The following is a 22,119-nucleotide window of genomic DNA, read 5'->3' as shown; positions in this document are numbered from 1 at the left end:
GCAAGAAAGGGGGTAATTGTGTACATCCCTTTGTCGATATTTGCCCGCATTTTTTTCGTAATAAACGCCCGACGGGTGCTGTGGGTATTTTTTGGGGGTTGTTTGTAATGGTTTTTGCTTTATCGGGGCAAAAAATGGGCCCTGCTTCCTGCGGTTTGTACAGACTTTTTCGAAGAGGGTCTGGGTTTTCTCGTCGTAAAAAAACCGCTGCTGACCCCCCCCCGCCCCCCTTCAGGTTTTTTTTTTTTTCCCCCCCCCCCCCCCCCCCCCCCCCTTCCCTCCCCTGCCGTGTGGCGTTTTCTTATCGCCGAGCCGGTCGCTGGTTTGTTTGTCCAGCTCTGCAGCAAAGACGCCGACGAACGCCCCAGTGCGGCAGAAGTGCTCGCCGACCCGTGGATTCTCCGCTACCTTGCGCTGAATGACGTCAGGCACGCACCCGGACCCGAAAAAAAGAACTTCTTGGAAAGCGCACGCATTTAGGCTGTTTGCGTAATTCCTGTTCTCTCTCATCTCGGCAGGCACACGCACACACTTATCTACGCTTGGAACGCGGATGCTTCCGAGCAGTAAAGGTGACGACACACATGCCTCACGAAACAGGACCGATACGTCTATATGTGTCGATAGACGTATATCTATATCTAGGTGCATTTGGAGAGAGTTGACGCAGAGGAAAAACCCGTAAAAATGCGCATCTTTGCCCTAGATCTCTATTCCTTGTCTTTTCAACTGACAGCTGAATTGTGGAAATGCTCGACGTTCTGGATGGAAACGAAAACTAGATATGCCGGCACCGGTGAACGTGTGGGAGAACGAGTTGTATACGCGCGCGCGTGTTGTTTTGGTTTTTTGCACGGTTTCCTTTCTTTAAACGCGTGTGTGCCGCGTAGCTGTGCCGTGCATTTACCCCTCGGAAACACTCGAGACACTCCACTGGTTCGGCCGCGGCCTTCTCTTCGCCGCTCTCGATGTCTCTCACTAACGCTTCTCAAATCTTATGCCTCGCTCTCTTGTCTCATCTTTTAAATCTGAATTTCCCCGCCACGTTCGCTTGCCCTCACGCACCGCCCTTCTTTTTTCGCCACAGCTGGGCACGTGGCCCAGAGTCGAGGTCGCCGCGGAGGAAACCAAAAAAAAGTGGGGAAGTCTCCCTTCTGTACATCAATCGTTGCGTGGGGGGGATGAGTCAAAGCTAAAAGCAATCGGCTTCACCTGTGCCTATTTGCATAGCGGTTTTCAGCTACATTCAGGCATCCTATCACAAAAACATGGGCGCATGTTTTTGTGAACTCACGCCGACCCTAGCTTTGCTTTAAAAGTCCATTACATGGCTACGATGAAGACCTCGGGGTGACCGCTCCTTTATCCAGGAATCTACAAAAAGCAAAAGAGAGATGCTGACACCTTTTGAAGGGAGGTAACAGGTCCGTTGGACTGCCTCGCATAGAACCTATCGGAGGAGAGTACTCGAACCCTTGCATAGATCGCCTGCGCTCCGCTAAACTTGTCCTGCGTGTGTTGTTTCCCTGGTGTTCCTTCTTGCATCTCTGTGAGCCTAAAAAAAACACGCTATCTCCTCTCATGCAACGGGAACTTCACTGCCTGTGCTGCCGTGTTCCTTCTCGCCAGGAGGCCACTGTTCCAGGCACTTGCCTCATTTCTTCGAGAAGGGGAGCCCGCGAGAGAAAGCAGAATGAATAGAAGGGACGGAGACAGGGTCCGCAGGAATACTGGCGACGAACAGAGACATCTGAGGGGACGCCGGAGCCGGCGTCTGAGCGAGCGCTCGACGATCCAGCCAGGACCAGGTGAGGTCGCAACATGGAAAACAGGCCGTACTACGTTTAAGTTCGTTAATGACGATCTCTGTGCCTTACAAAAGCGAGGCGCGAGCGAAGCCCACGGCACACTCTCCAGGACTCCGGTGACTGTGACGTATACTCGCGCCAGCACAGAACGAATGCGGCCGACGCAATGGCGAGGAGGGGCGCCTTTAAAAGCACGCGGCACTCTGCATGCGAAGAAAAAGGCGCAAGAAATGCAAAGGGAAAACAAGAAAGAACAGCAACTCTGTTCCTCTCTGACAGCGAAGAAAAGGACCGGAAAATCCGGTGCCTTTGATCACTCGACCAGAACGGCGGCACGCCAAAGTGTAGATCCACTGATGCGGTGCGGTCAGAAAAGTTCCCAGCAGGCATTTTAGACACCAGATGCGACCGCGTTCGGCACACTGGAGAACGGATTCACGCCTGTCACGACCTTCCTTTTCTGTACGCGTCGTGCTGGGCTCAATGGATTTCCCGCTTCCTCTCGCCTTCGTGCCCCATTTCTCGAGGATCCGGAGACGGGGACCGGTCGAACACAGGGTTGCCAAATTCAGGAACGTGCTACACGAGAAGGGCCAATCAAAAATCGTACTAGGGAAAGAAAGGCCGTCCGAATCTCCTGTTCCCTTTTTTCACTGTGCTAGTTCGCACGCGTTCCGCCTCCTCAAGTTCGCTCTCTCTTTCAGTTCACGCATCGACGTATGTGTCCCCGTCTTGCGCAAACAAAAACAAACCATCAAGACGGCTCACGTTATGATCCAACTTGGGTCACCATCAGCTAGGGGTCTCAACTAGCCGTCATACTTTGGTATGCTACGCGGGAAGAACTTGATTAGCTCTGAGGCCTTTGCGTTCGGCCTCGCCTGAAACAGCAAAAGGACCGGCGAGAGGAACTCTCGCGGCCACGACAACCGCGCTCTCCCCACAGGAGACCGGAGGCCTTCCAGAGGAATAGTAGGCCTGACATGCACGCCTCTCTCGATTCTCTGTGTCTGCTGCAGTCACGCCCCTACGAACGAACCAAATCGGAGAGCGGGCCCACATTCAGAGGTTTTCACATCCATAATGACGCTGAGAAAGCAATCCCCGCCACCAAAAAAATACGGTGTCCCCGCCTGAGCGAAAAGGAGGGTACTCAAGATAAGACTACCCCGTCATCTGTCGTGTGTTCATTTGCCTTGAACAAAACGTGCGCACTCCCAAAGGCCATCCCAGCTTTGTGTGTCTCCGTTCGTGTCTCGCTTTGTCCTGCCCTGAAGACACCAGTGAAACCGTGGGGACGGCGTCCCTCTTGACCCTGAAAAATGCCTCTCATGCCGCCCCGTTCAGGAAGAGCTACAAACTCTACTCCCGGCAAGTGTTCAGCCATGTTAGTTAGCCTAACCTCAAATAGTGAACGCAGCTCCTCTAGTCTCTCCAAAAGGTTTCTGTTTCCCGGTATTCACTTGTTAGATAGCTCCAGAACTTGCTGCCTGTACGCAGGCCACTCGCTCCCGAGGAAGAACTGCTTCTACACTTTCATGCCATGCAGTGGGCTTCCTCGGGCGCCAGCTCCCGAAAGCTGATCCCGTTGTCGGCGGCTCCACCGTCCAAAACGGACGCATGCGTATGTACTGTGCCTACGCAGACGTATGTGCGCGGCTCTTGTCCATTCCGAGATTACACGAGACTGAGAGCAATCGTCTCGTCGTTCGCGCCCTGGACCACCACTTTGGAAATGCGACGGTCGTTGGTGTCGACGGGCATAGGAACAGGAATGACAGAGTCCACGAGGCGGCATGCCTCCTGAGGGCAAGCACAAGAGACGGGGGATCGAGCGCCGCACAAACGGGGTCTTGAAACAAGACAACAGGCATATATGTTGTAAAACCTTGCATGTGCACGCGCCAAAGTAACAGACTTCACAGAGTGAAACCGCCTGGGCAAAAATGCCAAGATAATCGAGGTCAGAAAGAGAGCAATGCCAAAAAAAATTCAAGGTGCAAAGTTGGGATAAAGCCATGGAACAGAGAGGAAGTCACCGAGCTTGCCGGCGAACAGAGCGTACACAGATGGTGCCGGGAACGCGTACAAACGTGGGAATGCATTTGAACTACATTTAATATATATATCAGGCCCTGTACCGGCACGACGGCACACAGCGGTGAATGAATTTTCTACGTTACAGACTGGTTAGTGGCCGTCCCATTTGACACAAGCACACCGGAAACGCGCATGCCAAAGCCTGCGATAGCCAGTGCGAAACTAAAAGGCAACTGCTACCACATGAATATACATATATATATATATATACATATATATACATCTATATAGATACATATATAGGTGTAGGGACGTACACCAGCTGTCTCAAAGAGCATCACGCGTGTGTAGCTTCCGAAATCTCGATCTTCAGTTGCTTCGTGTGACTGCCCGTTCCCGTTTAGATTCACCGGTGGCGCGCAGAAGTGTCCCAGGTAATGGTTTCCCTGCGGGCTTTCTTTCCTCCATTCTGCCCGCCTGTTCAATGTTCCCTCTGGCCGTGTCGTCTCGACATGCGTGGCGAGCCCATTCCTGCTTCTGATCGTCTCGGGTTCGCTTACCGCGGGAGTGGACGCAAATGTCCACATTGTCTGCTGACTTGAGTCCCCGAAGAATGACGCCGCTGTGGCAGCCAGGGGAGCGCGCGACTGGACTAGCTCGGCGAAACCCGCGACCGCGTCGGCTTGAATTTGTCTCTGCATGCGCACCTTGCGAATGATACTCTCGGAAACCCTCGCACCGACCTTTTGAGCAGCCCGAGTCAAGGCTTGGAGCTTCAGGTCGCCCTTCACTGCTGCCTGGGTTTCCACGAAGGACGCCACGCTGTCCCCCTGAGGCACTGTCGCCCGGAACTGCACAGGCACCGCAGCAGCCGCACCCGTCGTCGCCTGCTCGGACATGCTTGGCAGGGTCGTTGCCAGCAGTGTCTGGGCAGCTACTTGGGGGCACGACTGCTTCAGGGCGGTGCACGTAGCTCCGGAAAGTGTGAGAGTGGCGGTGCCCTGAGCGAGGAAGACAAAACGAAGAAAAGATCGATGGAACGAGGCACGAACGAGACAGCGTGAACCCGGATGAACCCTAAACTGCCTGCAGAAAAGAACACCACGGGCAGCCGACGCATGCCCAGGCCGACCATACATCCCGACGGTGAGGCAGCCGAATGAGGCTTCGAGAAGGAGTCTCCATTGAGACCCAGTGAACCGGTGCACACGAGCCCGCAATCAGGGACCAAATCGATCGGCGATTTTAAACAGGCAAACCGACAGTCGTGGATACCGAGGGCAAAGCTCTGGGCCTTGCGCCGCACCTAACTCGACAGATAAACGCACAGTCATTCCAGCACGAAGGCGCCAGCAAACACGCGAACACCGCCGCGCCAGACCGGCTAGCTGGCGGCGGTCCCTCAGTGCCCAGTGAACAGGCGACCGACTGTCTCTGGACGCGCAAGGAGTGCAAGCATGGGATCGTGCGCGCTCTCAGACAACGCTTCAGAACATCGCAACTCCACCACCCACGACGTAGCCAGTTCGGAGTTCTATATTTCCCGAGTGCTGTGTGTGAATGCCACCGTGCTCGACACACGGCTGACGGCGCAGGCAGGGCCACATTCCCCGAAACGTTCGAACGCGACTCACCGCGTCAGGCGTGTCAATCCGGGCGGCTCCGCTCGACGCTAGGTCACTCTGGTTGACGATCAAATTGCAGACGAGGTTCGCCAACAGCTGGCGGCAGGGGCAGTTCAGAGAGCCGAGGCCGCTCAGGTACTCGTTCACCTTGTTCACTGCGTTCTCTGAGAACAGGAGAGAGGTACGCCAGCAACAGCAAAACAGAGGTTGTAAACGTCACGCCTGACGAAAACCGGACGCTCGGCCATACCCACGAACAGTCCCTTTGCGAACAACAACCGGCACAACATCGTGCGACGCATGTGCCGAATGGACGGATCGAGTTTCACGCTGGCCAATAATGAAAGAAAAGACGGAAGAAGGCAAAAATACCAACGGGAGGCCGCCGGCGCGCGCACTCGACTCCTCCAGAGCCAAGTCACGCAGCAACCAATCAGCTTGAAAAACGTTTGGCCACAGGTGACACCGACGCAACGCGCTCCACCGAAAGGCGCGACCCACGCAGGCAAGAAGCCGACGCCGAGCGCACGGGTACGCAGATACACTAAGCAAATACGACTCTGCACAAGGTATCTCCTCTTCAGGACTTGAGGCGGGAACTGACTACGGCGTTGAGCGTTTTGTCGCCACCCCACGGAGCACATGTCCGTGCATTGCATACACGGCGAAACAATACGTAATACAGTGGTCTCCCTTTCTTCCAATACGCATAGCGAGTCCCGGGGCACTTCGAGACAGCTCGTCAGAGTACCTGTGTGTACCCTGAGTTCTTCCACGTCACTGTTTTTGTCCCCCCACGTTCCCTCGTGCCGTCCACCCGCACGACGTACCATCTCCTTTGCACGCCGAAGCATCCGTCTCGCACTGCCGAGTCTCCTGCACTGGGACGCCCCGAACTTGCTGAGCCGCCTTGGACTGAGGCGCAACACGCGCGTACTCGTCAAGTTCGAACTCTTCGAGATTTGCAGTGGAGGGCACCCCTGCCAGCATGTCACCCATTCCCAAATCGCTGGAGGCATTTGAATGCGAAGCCTTTTCTTCTATTTCGAGACCGTTATGATGCTCAGTCCCTAAATCCGACTCCGCCCCCGTCGATGGTGCTGTCTCGGGGACAGGCGCTGCCTCTTGCTCTGCCGGCGGAACTGCCTCAGGGGTCGTCTCGGGCACTCCGGGGTGTGATGTTTCCGGCGCTGCCTCTTGTCCTTCTGGGTGCCCTGGCTCGGGCATCGGGCTCACTTCCGGAGGGGACACTGTCTCCGGCGCTGCCTCTTGTCCTTCTGGGTGCCCTGGCTCGGGCATCGGGCTCACTTCCGGAGGGGACACTGTCTCCGGCGCTGCCTCTTGTTCTTCTGGGTGCCCTGGCTCGGGCATCGGGCTCACTTCCGGAGGGGACACTGTCTCCGGCGCTGCCTCTTGTCCTTCTGGGTGCTCTGGCTCGGGCATCGGGCTCACTTCCGGAGGGGACACTGTCTCCGGCGCTGCCTCTTGTTCTTCTGGGTGCCCTGGCTCGGGCATCGGGCTCACTTCCGGAGGGGACACTGTCTCCGGCGCTGCCTCTTGTCCTTCTGGGTGCTCTGGCTCGGGCATCGGGCTCACTTCCGGAGGGGACACTGTCTCCGGCGCTGCCTCTTGTCCTTCTGGGTGCCCTGGCTCGGGCATCGGGCTCACTTCCGGAGGGGACACTGTCTCCGGCGCTGCCTCTTGTCCTTCTGGGTGCCCTGGCTCGGGCATCGGGCTCACTTCCGGAGGGGACACTGTCTCCGGCGCTGCCTCTTGTCCTTCTGGGTGCCCTGGCTCGGGCATCGGTCTCACTTCCGGAGGGGACACTGTCTCCGGCGCTGCCTCTTGTCCTTCTGGGTGCCCTGGCTCGGGCATCGGGCTCACTTCCGGAGGGGACACTGTCTCCGGCGCTGCCTCTTGTCCTTCTGGGTGCCCTGGCTCGGGCATCGGCCTCACTTCCGGAGGGGACACTGTCTCCGGCGCTGCCTCTTGTCCTTCTGGGTGCCCTGGCTCAGGCATCGGGCTCACTTCCGGAGGGGACACTGTCTCCGGCACTGCCTCTTGTCCTTCTGGGTGCTCTGGCTCGGGCATCGGCCTCACTTCCGGAGGGGACACTGTCTCCGGCGCTGCCTCTTGTCCTTCTGGGTGCCCTGGCTCGGGCATCGGGCTCACTTCCGGAGGGGACACTGTCTCCGGCGCTGCCTCTTGTCCTTCTGGGTGCCCTGGTTCGGGCATCGGGCTCACTTCCGGAGGGGACACTGTCTCCGGCGCTGCCTCTTGTCCTTCTGGGTGCCCTGGCTCGGGCATCGGGCTCACTTCCGGAGGGGACACTGTCTCCGGCGCTGCCTCTTGTCCTTCTGGGTGCCCTGGCTCGGGCATCGGGCTCACTTCCGGAGGGGACACTGTCTCCGGCGCTGCCTCTTGTCCTTCTGGGTGCCCTGGCTCGGGCATCGGGCTCACTTCCGGAGGGGACACTGTCTCCGGCGCTGCCTCTTGTCCTTCTGGGTGCCCTGGCTCAGGCATCGGGCTCACTTCCGGAGGGGACACTGTCTCCGGCGCTGCCTCTTGTCCTTCTGGGTGCTCTGGCTCGGGCATCGGGCTCACTTCCGGAGGGGACACTGTCTCCGGCACTGCCTCTTGTCCTTCTGGGTGCTCTGGCTCGGGCATCGGCCTCACTTCCGGAGGGGACACTGTCTCCGGCGCTGCCTCTTGTCCTTCTGGGTGCTCTGGCTCGGGCATCGGGCTCACTTCCGGAGGGGACACTGTCTCCGGCGCTGCCTCTTGTCCTTCTGGGTGCTCTGGCTCGGGCATCGGCCTCACTTCCGGAGGGGACACTGTCTCCGGCGCTGCCTCTTGTCCTTCTGGGTGCCCTGGCTCGGGCATCGGGCTCACTTCCGGAGGGGACACTGTCTCCGGCGCTGCCTCTTGTCCTTCTGGATGCCCTGGCTCGGGCATCGGCCTCACTTCCGGAGGGGACACTGTCTCCGGCGCTGCCTCTTGTCCTTCTGGGTGCCCTGGCTCGGGCATCGGGCTCACTTCCGGAGGGGACACTGTGTCCGGCGCTGCCTCTTGTCCTTCTGGGTGCCCTGGCTCGGGCATCGGCCTCACTTCCGGAGGGGACACTGTCTCCGGCTCACTTGGTTGCGGGCGAGTAGGCGGACCGGCGTTATTGGGCGGGTAGTGGACTCCTGTCGTCTCGCATGGGCCGCAGCCGTCTCCGGAAGCGCAGTCAATCTTTCCGAGTATCTCGGCAGCTCGCCGCTCTTGCGCCGCCACGTGCGCCTCCAGCGCGTGCAAGTGTTGCAGTTCAATGTCAATTGCTTGCTGTTGCAAGCGTAAATCTTGCCACTGCTGCATGCCCGCTTTGCGAAGCTCTGCGGAAACGTCGGCTTTAGCGCCGAGTGTCGCTGCGGAGCCGAGTGCGACAGGCGGTTGATGCGTGTCCTCTTCGGTTCCCTCGGGGAGGAGCGGCCGCAAAGTATGCTCGTCTTGCTGGCCGTGCTTTGCCTCTTGTGCCTGGTGCGCGTTTTCCAGCGCCTCCTGTGCCTTTTGAGCCTTATCTATGGCCTCTTCGGCCTGCTGGAGCGCCTCTTCAGCCTGCTTCTGCGCGTCTTGCACTTGCTGCTGTACGTCGCGCACGTGAGCCTCTTGACTGGGTTCGGCCTGCACGGCCTGTGTCGCCTGTTCTCCTTGCTCTTGGGCCGGACGCGGCATCGGCCGGCGAAGCTGTGCCCGCGAGCGGAATGACTTGCGCGGTTGCGGATTCTCTGGAGCCGTTGTGGAGTCCTGTGCGGGCGTGCTACGACTCCTGTCCGTGGGAACAGAAGTAAAGACAGAAGCGTGCGTCGCCGCCCTCACTCGCTGGAACCTCCCTTGGACCGTCTGCTGAGAAAAGGTGGAAGGAACTTGATCCACACGAGCAACCTTATTTGCTCCCTTGCGGAGCGGCACTGCTTGTGAGCTGACCTTCGCGCTTTTGTTTTGGCGTTTGTTCGACACGCTCCTTCCAAGTTCCTGACCCAAGACGCGCGAACCGCGTACCGACAAACTCCTCCCCTCTCCCTCGCCTCCCGCGCGGCTCATCGCGTTGGTATGCATCTGAATGAAACTGCCGGCCTGAGCCATCGGCGCAGCAGCTCCTCCCGCCGCGGACACCGCAGCTGCCATGTCAGCGGCAGCCATCGCTACGGCTTCTCCTGCGTTCGCAACAGGCTCCACCACGTGGTTAAATGCGTTCGCGAGAGAAACGACGTCTTTTCCAGAGCTGTTCGGAGGCTGGGCATTCAGGTCTTCGGCACGGCTGGGCTCGTCGTTGTGCGGGGAGATGGACTGGAGGAAAGTGCCTTTCGACACAGACCCCGGCAACTCTCCTGTTCCGGAAGAGGCGACAGCCTCAGACGCCGTAGTGAACCCTGCTGCGGACAGGACAGAGCCCTCGGAGGACCCAGCGAATGCTGGAAGTGAAACGAGAGAGGCAACGACGAACGCGAGCGCAAGGCAGGCAGCTCCGAAAAAGGAAGGAGCGCCAAGGGAGGAGAGAGCCTGGACTCGAAGTCTACCTAGAACACGAGACGATGACGCTCCAGAGAGGGTGCTTGCCGGCTGCGGCAGGCCTCCTGCCTCGCGACCGGCAGCTTCAGCCCCATGAGGGATGGAACAGCCGTCAGGCCGACTGGGCTGGAGCAGCGGCATGGTGGGCGAACTGAGAGAAGGGGAGAACCAACGGGAAGAAAGTAGGATGCAAGTGGGGAGAGGAAAGGGAATCAAGGGAAATGCAGCGCGACTCGCTGCTCGAAAAAGCTGGAACGCTGAAAAGACGGGGACCACAGAGAAGGGGGAAAACTGGTACCGGCTGATGGGGAGGAAAACGACGTGCTTTAAAAATGCTCTCTCCTACACCTTCAAGGGAAAATACTGGGGTCGTTTGGCCGCCCAACGACGTAAAGAAAGGCGTATACCTGTGGCATTCGCCTCACTGTGGCCGTGGCCGTTTCCAGTGGGCTGACAATCGATATCTAGGCGCCACAACCTCGAGTTCGGCGCACGGAAGGTACATGTAGGCAATGTTTCCAGAGGCAAAACCAGAGCGGAGACGGCTCAAAACCCAGCGTCAGGAGGTCCCAGCATGTCCCTCGGTTCGCAAGGAGACAGTCAGCTGGAAAGAGGCGTTTCGATGATCCCTGCCGCGGCGGCCTGAATGGGGGTTCGGCTCGCTGTGATTAGCCACGCTGTCCATTTGGGCAGGCCACGCAGCTTGCCGCGCTGCTCCGCCTCCCGGGCGTTCCACGGCGAGTCTGCGCGCCGGCGGGTTCACTCGCGTGGCTCGGAGACCGCTGGGGAACTCGAACAGTGCACAGTGTGTCATGTACTGAGCTTCGCTGAGGCGACACGGCGTCGTGTGAGAGAACGCGCGGGAAAAGGCTTGCGAGAATGGCCTGGCAAACTCTGGATAGAGTGTGTGTTCCGAAAGTCGTGCGTGCGCGGAGAGACGGGAACGGCGTGACAGGTGGTAAGGAATCCGTCGGGCAGAGCGCGGCAGTGTGAATGAGGGGGGGGAGCCGGTGTTGTTCAGCGTCGTCCCTGTGATGTAGACCGAAGGCACAGAACCGTTTTCAATCGAACCATTTTTCACTCTGTACCCGCCCCTGGGCGTTTTTGACGCTTTCTTGGGGGTGAGGCAGTGGAGAACGTCACAGGTCTCTCTGTTAGCAACGCGGGGTCTCGCCCCGACGGTGGTGCAGAGTTTCGGGCTATTTTTTTGGTAATCAGCATTTGGGTATTCAAGACGTCTCAGATAGGAATTCGAGAAAAGGGATGACATAAAGGCAAGCACACCTCTGAACTTGATTTAGGGTCTGAAATGGACGTATCTCACGTGGTGCAAAACGGTTTACGCTGGAATCGAAACACGGAACCGGCAGGTTGAGGTTCGAGGGCGTTTCATGGGGCTGCGGTTTTTCCCCTCTGAGCTAGAAGCGGATGTACGCAGTGGATGACTGGAAACGAAGACGCAAGCAATGTGAATATCACCGTGCGTTTCGGGCTGTCCTCGAATGCGGGCCAGGAAAAAGACTGTTTCTTCCTGCGTACCGCGAGAAGCGCCGGCCAGCTCACTTTTTGCCAAGCAGCAGCGACGTGAGAGAAGCGCAATAGCAAAGTGTCTCGCTTTTGGAACGCGTGAAATGGAGCCAGCTTACAGAGGGGAGGAATGCCAGAAAACGCGACAGAGGGGTACTGTAGCCGAACACCCCGGTAGAGTGTCGTCGGCATGGTGGTGGCGCCTCAAGCAGTTTCCCTCGCACCAAGTGGCCATTTAAGAATCCTACGATGGCAACGCAGGGATGTCGCTGCGCACGGATCTGGCTTTAGGGCAAGGTACCTGTCGTTTCGACTGCCGTTTCTCATTCCTCTAAATACAGAGCCTTTTTTCTCGTTCCGTGTCTCCGTAAGAACGGGAGTAATCTGACGCCAGATTCATGCGGCATCATCAGTGTCGTATGAGGCTTGGAAAGCCATTGCTAACGGTTCGGAAGATTGTATTCGCAGCCCCAACGCGACGCTGCCACTGCATACGTCCTCGCCGCGCATATTTGTGCCTGTCCGCGAAACGCAGAAAAAAAAACCCATATCACTGAACAAGTTAGGCGTTTCCTGTCACAAACAGTCGAGTTTTTCCTTGTTCGGCATGGTTCTTGTGAACAGCCATTGCTGGCTTAGGCCTTGGTTGCTGAGAGGGTAAAGTACGCGGAACGCTCATGTGAGTCTCCTAAAAACTGCTAGCAGACAGATAGAAAGAAAACTCGCGTGCGCCCTTCGTTTCATAAGGACAATCACTGAAAACTCTGGTGTGCGAGGACGTTGCCTACCCCTCACCTCTGCTCCAAACGCTATGGACCCTCTTGGATCGTACACCAAGAGAGCGTACAAGCAGAACCCTGGCTACTCAGATTGATTCTTCTTTTTTGCGTCGTTAGCTTGGCAGCCTGAGCCCCCCTCGGCTGTTTTTCTTATAGCCGCCATGGCTACAGCGGGAATCCCCGACATCTGGAGGGTCGGGCAGCACGCCAAGTCAACACAACTGCAGTTTCTGGCATTCTTTCACTGGCAGATTTTTCTTCGCGCAAAAAGAAGAGGGTGTACAACCTGGTGAACGAATTCAAGTGAGCTTCACGATAAAAACCCGTACGGCAACTGCCCCGTAGAAATGGAGTCACGTACGATTTCTGCAAAGAATGACAGGTCTCTGTAATCCTAGGTCATGTAGCCATACCGTCTATGGAGACCAGGAGGGAAAAGAGGCTGGGGGTGTACAGCATCCGGAGAGTGAGCGTTAGATTTCGGACCGGAACGTTAATTCCCAGGAAAATAAATGCAGCCATGGCGCTAACGGCCGAACATTCACAACAAGGCTTGCTTCACCTATGACCATCAGAAGCCCTCTGACCCTCAAAATCGTACCTGTGTGTGTGATGCGGCTGTTACATAATTGCTTCCGCTCGCATTTACCTACGTCTTCAAAGAAACGCAGTACCATATCTATATATATATATATATATATATATGGCAACCACACACCTACGTACCTGCGCGCAGTAATTGAAGATTTCTCTAACAAGAATTGCTCACTCTTGGCCTTTGCCTGATCCTCTCAGTCATACAGGAGCCTTTGCAAGTTAGACGCAGACACACGTACGTACCTGCGCGCACTTATTGAAATCTCTGTAACCAGAACTGCTCACTCTTGGCCTTTGCCTGAGCCTCTCAGTCATACAGGAGCCTTCGCAAGTTAGCGGTGCTCGACAGAGGCATCGCGTTTCACCTGCGGCGACTTTTCTCGTGAATTGTCGTCCGCGAGAGCGGCTTTCAGAATGGCCGGGTGGGGCCGGATGAGTGCTCAGGGCTCTGACAGAATCGTAGAGCCTACTCTTGGCATCAGGCGGCAAAGTAAGACATGGAAAGAGCCACAAATGTACTAGAATGTGGGGGTTCGTGGAAAGCGAATAAATATGGTACTATGAGGTCAGCCTGTCCGGGTGTCGGACCCGCTCTCTACAAGGAAGGCTTGAAAGAGAGAGTCGCCGTCGGCACAGCGAACGCTATCGGCAAACCCCGTGGATACCCCGGCGGACGCCCCGAGTACTGGGAAGCAATCCACAGGAAGGCGATAGCATTTCTTCGGAGAAGTCGCGGGTGTGTATTCTTGAGGAAACCAAAGGGGAGGCTGCAATTCTCCCTTCAAGATATCGATATGTGCAGGTGTATCTGCTGATCCCGCGGTCGTGGCAAAAGGGGGCGCGTGAGTGACCATGGACGTTCCGACCCTTTGCACTTTCTTTTCTCTTCCCTTCTCTCCTTCCGTCTAAATTTCGTCCACTTCTCAGTTTTCTCTCTTTCCTTCGTTTTTCTCTTCTGTGTGTGGCTGCCCTCATTGTAGTCTGCTTCCCCTGATTCAACCGCTGCGTCGATGCAGCTCCATGCAGACACCGGCTGTGGTCCTTCCGCGGGTTTATTGTCTTTTTTTTTCCGAGTCCCCCCCCCCCCCCCCTTCGAGCGCAAATCCGCTGTGTTCTCTCTCTCTGTCGCAAGATTCCAGTGGGAAGCGCTCTTGTCTCTTAGTTACCCTGGTTTCTTTCCCGGCCACAGAATCCGGCCCCATTCGGTTCGAGTCGCGCACACCTGCATGGGAGGATCTCCAAGCAAAAAAGGGGGCCGGGGAAGAAGGACTTTCGATGCCGAAAGGCCCTTACCCTTTTCTTTTTTACAGTCGACGTGAAATTCGTGGACCTCGCCTCCGTTGATCTGACGGAAGCGTCTGCGGTCTGCTGTCCGTGGTCCCAGCGCGGGTCTCCTTGTAAACGCCTCCGCTTCTCTGTGGCCTTCGTTTTCTTTCTTCTCTACTGCTGTCTGTCCCTTTTCGTTCTTTCCCTCTCTCCGTTCCCATCCCCTCTCAGCCGTTGTCCCGTTCTCCTCGCCTCTTTCGCTGGGACTGCTTTTCTGTTCTCTTCTTGCCTCGGCTTCACCTCGTTTCCGCGTCCTTTCTGCTCTCGCCGCTTCTCGCTTGGTTCCTCCGACCTCTAATCCTGCTTTGGGCCCCGCCTTTTCTTCTCGGTCGGGGTCGACTTTCTCGGAGGGTGTCTCGCCGCTCCGTTTGCTGACTCACCTGCGCTTCCGCCTCCGTGCGGCGTCGCCTTCTCGGCTCTGTCTCCGGCGCGTGCGCTCCACAATGCCGACTTCCTCTGACCGCAGCTCGCGGCTCTCCCGGATCTTGGCCTCCCCGAAACGCCAGTTTCTGCTGCTCCTCAAGAAGCGCCGGAAAGCGAGAAGTCAACCGTTTGGACAAGACGTGCGTGTGCGGGCCTCTGCGCGAGACAGGCTCGTGGGCGCTGTCCTGTGGAAGCTGCGGGCGATTGCTGCGCTCGCCTTCGGCGTCGGCCTCTACCTGCTTCTCTGCTTTGACCAGTTCAGTCGAAACCTCGTCGTTGACGAACACGGTTTCTCTCACGGCGTTCACCACTCCACATTTGTCGACGATGCTCGGATCTTCCGGATTCGAAACGCCATCCAGGAGGCGGCTCACGAAGAGGCGCAAGAGGTCGAGGCGCACGTGAAGGCTGAACTTGCGAAGCTGAGCGAGGAAGCCGAGGCTGCGGCGCCGACACAGCGGATTCTCCAGAAGCACTGTCTCGCCGCGAGAGAGGTTCAGCCGACGGCGTACCCGTTCCTTTATCTCCCAGAGACTCTCTTTGTGACTTCGTGCGAGAGAGACGAGCTCCCGATTTCGAGCGACAAAGGCGCCGAGTTACTCAACCTCCCCCCGCGCTTCCTGTGTCGACTTCTCCAGCTGCTCGCGGACGCGGGGCAGGAGGTTTACCTGCAGCCTTTTCTCCTCGAAGACGAAGAGGGCACGCAGGCCAGAGACCGTGCAGAGGCGCAGCACGAAAAGCACACGGCGAGACGCCCGCCTGCCGGCGACGCAGACTCGCAGCCGGAAGAGAAAGTCGTGTGTGGAACCTGGCACTACAACCTGATTGCGATATCCAAGAGCGACCGCGGAGACAGCCGGGACGCCCTCGGGGTCTTCACGGCGTTCGACTTCTCGCTCCTCCACCTTCCCTCCTTCCTCGCTTCTTCGTCGCAGTCGACTCTGCCTTCAGCCCCAGGAGCCGGCTCGGTGGCTGCCGTCTCCTCCGCGCTGAGCATCTTCCTCCAGCATGCGGCGCCGTGGCTAAGCCGAGACGTCTTTTTTGTCTTCTCCGACTTCCGCCTCCCCTATTCTGCAGGCTCACGCGCTTGGCTGTCGGCGTATATTCGGTCCCAGTCGTTCTTTCCTCGACGGGGGCTGCTGCGAATGGCTGTGGCGCTAGAACCGGATCGGGAGGGGACAGAACGGGAAGAGGGCTTCCGCTTTCTCTCGCCGGACATTGAAGGTACCGATGGGAGGTTGCCAAACCAGGACATTGTCAATGTGTTTATGGCCGAAGCCGCGCGGACTGGAATCACCGTTAAACTCAGAAATGTAAGCCACACCAAAAACAAAGGGCTGCGATTCGGACACCGACGCCCCTAGGCGCCAGAGCTGCGCAGAACCGCGCGAGTACACAGAGGGAGTTGTGGGAGCGTTCACATTCAAGTATCCGCAAGTATCTGCCGTATGCGCGTCTAGTTGCATGCAGCTGCATCTCTCAGGCTGTATCTGCAGCTCCACAAAAACAAGTCTCGCGATGCATATTGTTCTATGTAGCTGTAGGTTCATCCATACACAAAACTGCACACCGTATCTATCTATCTATCTATCTATCTATCTATCTATCTATATATATATATATATATATATATATCCATATATAAATTATATATATCCATATATAAATATATATATCTAGGCATGGGTGTTGTTCCTGTAGAACATGATTCGTGTCTTTCAGGGTTCTTCCGAATGGCGTAACGCGTGAGTGGCAGTAACCGTATTTTTTGTCGAGTTTCGGTTAGACGCCTGACGGTGCGCCTCGAATTGCACGTCGATCCTAAGGCATCGATATGACCTCGGCGCACTCTCTGCTGGCCAAGGCACACTCCCGACCGCCGCACCACACATGCGTGTAGACAAATATTGGCATACGTGCGTCTCCTTGCGCTTGTCTTTCTCTCCTTGCGCTTGTCTTTCTCAAGACGTGGGAGTATGTGTTCCGCATGGCGCGCAACTGGGGCGTTCACCGGCCTCATTCAGCCCTGTTGGAAGAGGCGATTCCCACATTCACCATCGTGGCGAAAAACGCCAGCGTCAGAGCTCGAGTCGGCTCCGAGGCTCCTCTCTCGCGGTGGGGCGACTTGGCAAGGTGAGCCAGGACGGCCAAGCAGGGCGAACACGCCCGCGCACTTTTGATTGTTCCTCGAAGACGTGGCCAGCGTGGCGTGCTCAACCGATCGAAGGAGACGCGTCACGAGAGCGGGCTTTGCTTTCGCGCGGCGGTCAAATCCAACATCTCCGATTGGCCGTTTGTCTGTTTGCCATCCACTTGCCCTCTCGATCTGCGCTTTCCTTGAGTCGCGCGTCGGCGTCTCTTGGTCCTCTGGCTCTGCGTCCCCTGTCGTTTCCCCCCGCCTGTGCGGTCGAGCCGTGGTCCTCTGTGTGCGGAATCGGATGTGACTGTTGTGCTTTCGTCGCTAAAGTTTCGGTTCTGGTCTCGCCTTCTGTATCGCGTCAGCGCTGCGTTCGACCGCAAAAACGCGACAAGCTTGTCTTTCCGTCGCCACTCGATCTGCTTTCCAAGGGTTGTCGAGAGAACGCAGATAGCGGGCCGTCTCCCTGTGTCGTGCGTTCTTCTCTCCTTCGGAAGGCTTCCGTTCTTGGTGTGGGGCGCTAGCGCCGAGGCGCGCAAAGGCGTTCCCCTGTCTCCGTTTCACGCTGGCCTCTTTGCCTCGGTGGCGGCGAGAGAAGCCTGAACGACATCCGGGGACCGCCGCGCTTTGTCGCTCGCTGTTCAGTCGCTCGCTGTTCGGTCCCTCGACGCAGCGATTGGCAAGGCCTGACGTCGCTCTGTTCCGTCTCTTCCTGTGTTTTCAGGGTGTTGGAGAGGGTGACACGCAGCGAAAGCAACGTCCTGCAGACTCTGCACCACTCCTTCAACTTCTACTTCTACACCAGCAGCCACGCCCACGTCTCCTCGGGTGCCTTTCTGTACCCTGTCTTCACGATGCTTGCTCTGCTGCTCATTCCCGTCAGTCGCGTTCCGAAACACTACCGGGAAAGGGGACAAGGGAGAATCGAAAAGCGACAGAAGAGGAAAAAGATGGGAAGAGGGGCGCTGGAGACAGCACAGCGTCGGAAAAACGCACGGACGTGTGGTTTCTCTGTTTCACGGAACGTGTGATCCAGCGCACGCGCGTGCCCGTTGTCGGCTAACGCCGGCTCTTCTCTTCATCTCGCGCGCCGTGTCCTGCCTTCTTCCGGCGTACAGATTCTCTCCTCTCGCGTGATGCGCGACATCCGGGGCTTCATCGCCGCCATCGCTCTCCTTCTGCTGGCGTTCGCATGCAGTCTCCCCGCCCTCATCCTTGCAACCCGGGTACACTGCAGACCCCCATCTTGTCTGTTTAGCTTCTCGGAGCATGTCTCGGTGCTTGCTTTTTCTGCGGCGCTTCTCTGTGTGCGGTGTGTGCCGCGTCATCTCCCCTCTCGCATTCAGTGTTTCTCTCGGTCTCGTGCAGATGTTTGCCCCCATCTCTGTCTCTCTTGCTGAGTCAGGCCGTCGTCGGCCTTTCTCCTCCTTTCATGTGGGTGTTTCGCACATATACCCTCTCTCGCTCGTTTCCGTCGCCCGTTCACGTTGTGCCGCCAGCACATATTTGTCGTGTTGCTCGCGCAGCCGTCTGTCAATTCGCTCCTCTTTGGAGACCCGCACGCACTCGTTCCCTCCTGTGCGACGTGGCAAAAAGACGCGTACCTCCAGTACAGTCAGGTAAGCGTCCGCTCGCCCAGCTGCTTTCTCGTTCCTTTTCTGCCGTGCCCCGCCTTTTGGGTCTGCGTTGTCAGTCGCCGAGACACGCTGTGAAGGCTTCTTTCTCGGCGCGCGTGCCAAGTTTGGACGGCCGGCGCTCCTCCGTTCGCTCAGTCCTGCGGCCGCTCTGCTCCGGTTTTTTCTTCCTCGGCGCCGCCCGTCTGTCGCAGGGCGTCGCTCAACTGAGCTGCAAACCGCAGACGGTCTTTTTTTCTCTTGGGGCTTTCCCTTCTACGTCGCATGCCTACTTGCGTGTAAAAACGCGTGCGCGGGAACCGACGCAGTCACTGGGCAGCGGAGGAGGCTGAACCCGTCGAGACCCGTCTCCGGATATTCACGAGTGCGCACCTGGTCGCACTCAGCTAAGTTTTGTAAACGTGGATTTGTGTCAGCTTGTGCTTTGTGTTCGGAGGTGAACGTTGGTCCTAAGGACGAGAGACGCAGGGAGATAACTAGAGACAGGGAAGTTGGCAAGACTTCCTAGGAATATAGAGACAAGGTCATGATGATTTTAGATTGGCGGGGACAGAAAAATGGATCCTACCACAAATTATCTGATGTACGTAGTCCAAGGTGGAGCTCTTTGTGTCCGCGCTCTGCAGAAGGCGAGCATCTGGCTGCAAGTCCTGTTCGTCTTTTATTTCCTCCTGCTCTCCTTCGTCATGTGGCTCGGTCGCCGCGTCCAAGCCCAGAGACGCGCGGCCGCCGAAGATTGTCTGGCGGCTCCGCAAGATCCCGCGATTCTCTGGGAGACGCCGAAGCGGGAGAAGACCGAAGACGAGAAGGAGAGAATCCGAGAAGCAAAGCGCCTGGCAGATGCCCTCAAGCTCGCCGAGGCGACGGAGAAGAAGGACGGGCGAGAGGTCAGCGGGTGTCAGGAGCCGGAAAGGGAGAAGGAACCCGTCGAGGAAAGGGAGAAGGAAGAGTCGGAAGAAGACGAGCAAGTCGAAGCGGCCTGGCAACCTCCGAGAGCTCCGCCGCCTTTGTGGCTTTCTGTCCGGGGCTTCTGCGTCCGTGTTTTCGCCGTCTGGATCATTGTCATGCTCACGGTGAGTCGCCCATTTCATGGTCAGCGTCGCACGCTGACGCGTTTCGTGCCCGTCCCGCCTGCGAGTTCTCCGAGAGGCGTCGTGCGTGTCGCGCGTCTGGGATCGATCCCCTGTGTTCCCGTTTGTGCGAAGTCGCTCGCCGCCGAAAGGCCGCTGTTTTCGTTGCCCGCCTCGCCGGCTGCCAGCTTTATTCGTTCGGTTTTCCTGTTCCGTTATCTAGGAGAGTCAGAAAAAAAACGGCACTCGCTCTCTGAAACCTCGTTGTCGAATGCCCACCGTGTGTGCATGCGTTTCCCCTTTCTGACGTTTGCTCTGCAGCTCTACAACTGGGGTCTCTCTGCCTTCCTCTCTTGCCTGCTGGTTCCCCTGGCCTGGCTCGTTGTGCCCGTCGGCTACCGCGCGGCGGAGCCTCCTCGGCCGTCGCTCGAAGAGTCGAAGAGAGAACAGAAAGAGGAAAAGAAAGGGGAAGGCGAGAAGGATGGCGAAGGTGCGCGGCAGGGTGAAGAGAAGTTTGCGAAGGAAATGGCGAAGTGGAAAAGAAGGTGCAGAATGGTGAAGGTGGCGACTGTGCTCAGGAAGTGCGTTGTTGCCCTCGTTCTTCTCGGTGTCCTGCTCTTCGTCGTCGACTCAGATGTCATCAAGGTACGTGTGTTTGGTCCCTGTTGAAGCCACAAATCCTCGAAAGCACGCGTTTTCCCGGGGTCGTCCTGCATCTGCCTCCCGGCGTCTTCCCCTCGCTCTCTGGTCGTCCCCTCGACGGTCTCTGCGGTGACCTCTGCGCCTTGGCCGCTGTCGCCTTCACCGATAGGTTTTGCAACTTGTTTCTCTTCAGGTTTACCGCGCCGGCGTTCAGCGAACGGCGCACGAAGTCGCGTCTTTCCTCTACGAAACCCTCTCTTCTGTCCAGGCTCAGCACCTTCCAGGGTTTTCGTTCCTTCCTTTCAACTTTCTTCAGTGGCTGCGCTCCGGCTCGGTCTTTCGTCCCCTCTCGTCGTCTCCTCCGCAGTATCCTCTCGACTCCTCTTCTCTCGCCTCCACCTGGGGGGAGGCGCACGCCTTCTCGCGTGCGTACGAAAGCCACATGCGCGCGCTGCTTCCCCTAGGGTCAGCTTGGATCTTCCCCCAGCAGCCCTCTTCGTTTTTGCTTTTCATCTACTCCATGGCCCGCGACTCGGTTTGTGTCAATACAACAGCCTTCGGCACCTTTCTCTTCGGCCTTCTGCCTTTCAGCTTTTTCCTGGTTGCCGTCTTTCTCGTCCTCCCTCCCTAGATCCTTCCCGAGGAGCGTTTGAAGCCATTTTGAGTCACGTCCCGAGCAGTCATAAAACACGTGATCTACGCCTTTCATGTGTGTGCTTGTATTCTCTGGTGCGCTTCCGTGTTTCTGTCCAGACACTGCGGCAGGCAAACACACGGCCTCTTGTATGTATCCATATGTGTATACATCGTGTGCATGTATGTATCTATAGATCCCTCTATGTATACGGATAGCTGTGTCATTATTTGCTTTTGGACGTGAGCTAAACGTCGTTCGAACAGTCAATCGATTCATCTGCCTCTCCCGCTCTATCAACATATCTCGAAGCGTAAGTCGTAAAATGCATGCATGCAGTTTCTTTCGTCCCTGGACATGGGTCGGTGTTTGTGGGCGATTTTCCCTTGTCGCCCTCGAGACATGTAGGGGTTTGTTGGGTTGCTGTGTAGGAGATGTCTCTCCCTTCTTCTGTCTACTTCCATGTGGCTCCACGTGCCTTGCGCTGGTCTTGTTCTTTTTGTAGCAAATACGAAATGTCCCATGGTTGACGCTTCTTGTTGGAGCAAGAACAGTACTGGCTCTCAGTTTTTTTGTCACACGAGACGAAAAGGAAGACTACATCGGGTTGCTGCCTCCAGAAACAACGGCGTCGACACTACGGCTTTCTGCGTGGACGCCCGACCGCCTGTCGGGTCTCAGAAAGCCAACGCATTCTTTTTCTCGCTTCTGGAGAAAGGCACATGAAACAAGCACTCCTGTCCCGTTACCAGAACAGACTGTTGCATGCACACATACATAGACGTATAAGTAATGTTTTCTTCTTAACAGAGATATATGCGTCACTCCACAGTTGAAGGTATTTCTACGAGGCTACGCTTTCAGGCGCAAACCGCGGAACAAAGAAGGCATGTCTAAATTAACAGTACATCTGTCTCTCTCTGTACGGCAGCAAATATACACAGGAACAAGGATTCCGCCGTTCATCCAAGGCTGTACATGTGTGTCGTTGAGGTGTAGAAAAACCATTTCGTATATATGTACTAAGCGGTGAAACGTTTGCGGCGCCCCTGCTGCCGACACGAGGCGTGTTTCCTCTCGAGATGTACAACGCTTTGGGAATTCACTTAAACTGCATGCTTGTCTGTAGACAGAAGGCGAATTTTCCACGAAGAGTCACGCGGCCAGGATTTCGCAGAACCGCGTGTGCGACTCGAGACCATATCGCAAGAACCGACACGAGGCCTAAGAAAAAAAGCTTGCGGCGGTCGACGAGGCTGGCAGGCGGAAGACACAAGAGCGAGAGTCGACTCCTTCGGTCCGAGCCGCCGCCGGGGCGCCTGAACC

General features: G+C 57.0%; 2 protein-coding genes across 2 annotated transcripts; one reads left to right on the top strand and one right to left on the bottom strand.

The window, feature by feature from the left end:
• Window positions 1–3,485: 3,485 nt before the first annotated feature.
• On the bottom strand, window positions 3,486–10,165 carry NCLIV_010780 (hypothetical protein; the record flags this gene model as incomplete). The annotated part of the gene is made up of 4 exons (XM_003880594.1): window positions 3,486–3,611; window positions 4,409–4,849; window positions 5,483–5,637; window positions 6,304–10,165. The coding sequence occupies 4 exons, from the start codon at window positions 10,163–10,165 to the stop codon at window positions 3,486–3,488; spliced, it is 4,584 nt and encodes a 1,527-aa protein (XP_003880643.1).
• Window positions 10,166–13,341: 3,176 nt separating this feature from the next.
• On the top strand, window positions 13,342–20,790 carry NCLIV_010770 (putative glycosylphosphatidylinositol anchor attachment 1 protein; the record flags this gene model as incomplete). Its single annotated transcript, XM_003880593.1, has 9 exons — window positions 13,342–13,417; window positions 14,425–15,989; window positions 16,643–16,809; window positions 17,538–17,691; window positions 17,932–18,039; window positions 18,340–18,432; window positions 19,074–19,520; window positions 19,839–20,162; window positions 20,353–20,790. The coding sequence occupies 9 exons, from the start codon at window positions 13,342–13,344 to the stop codon at window positions 20,788–20,790; spliced, it is 3,372 nt and encodes a 1,123-aa protein (XP_003880642.1).
• Window positions 20,791–22,119: the final 1,329 nt, after the last annotated feature.

Source organism: Neospora caninum, chromosome IV (assembly GCF_000208865.1).
Source record: "Neospora caninum Liverpool complete genome, chromosome IV".
In the NCBI taxonomy this organism is placed as follows: domain Eukaryota; phylum Apicomplexa; class Conoidasida; order Eucoccidiorida; family Sarcocystidae; genus Neospora; species Neospora caninum.
This window is presented reverse-complemented; position numbering and strand designations above follow the sequence as displayed.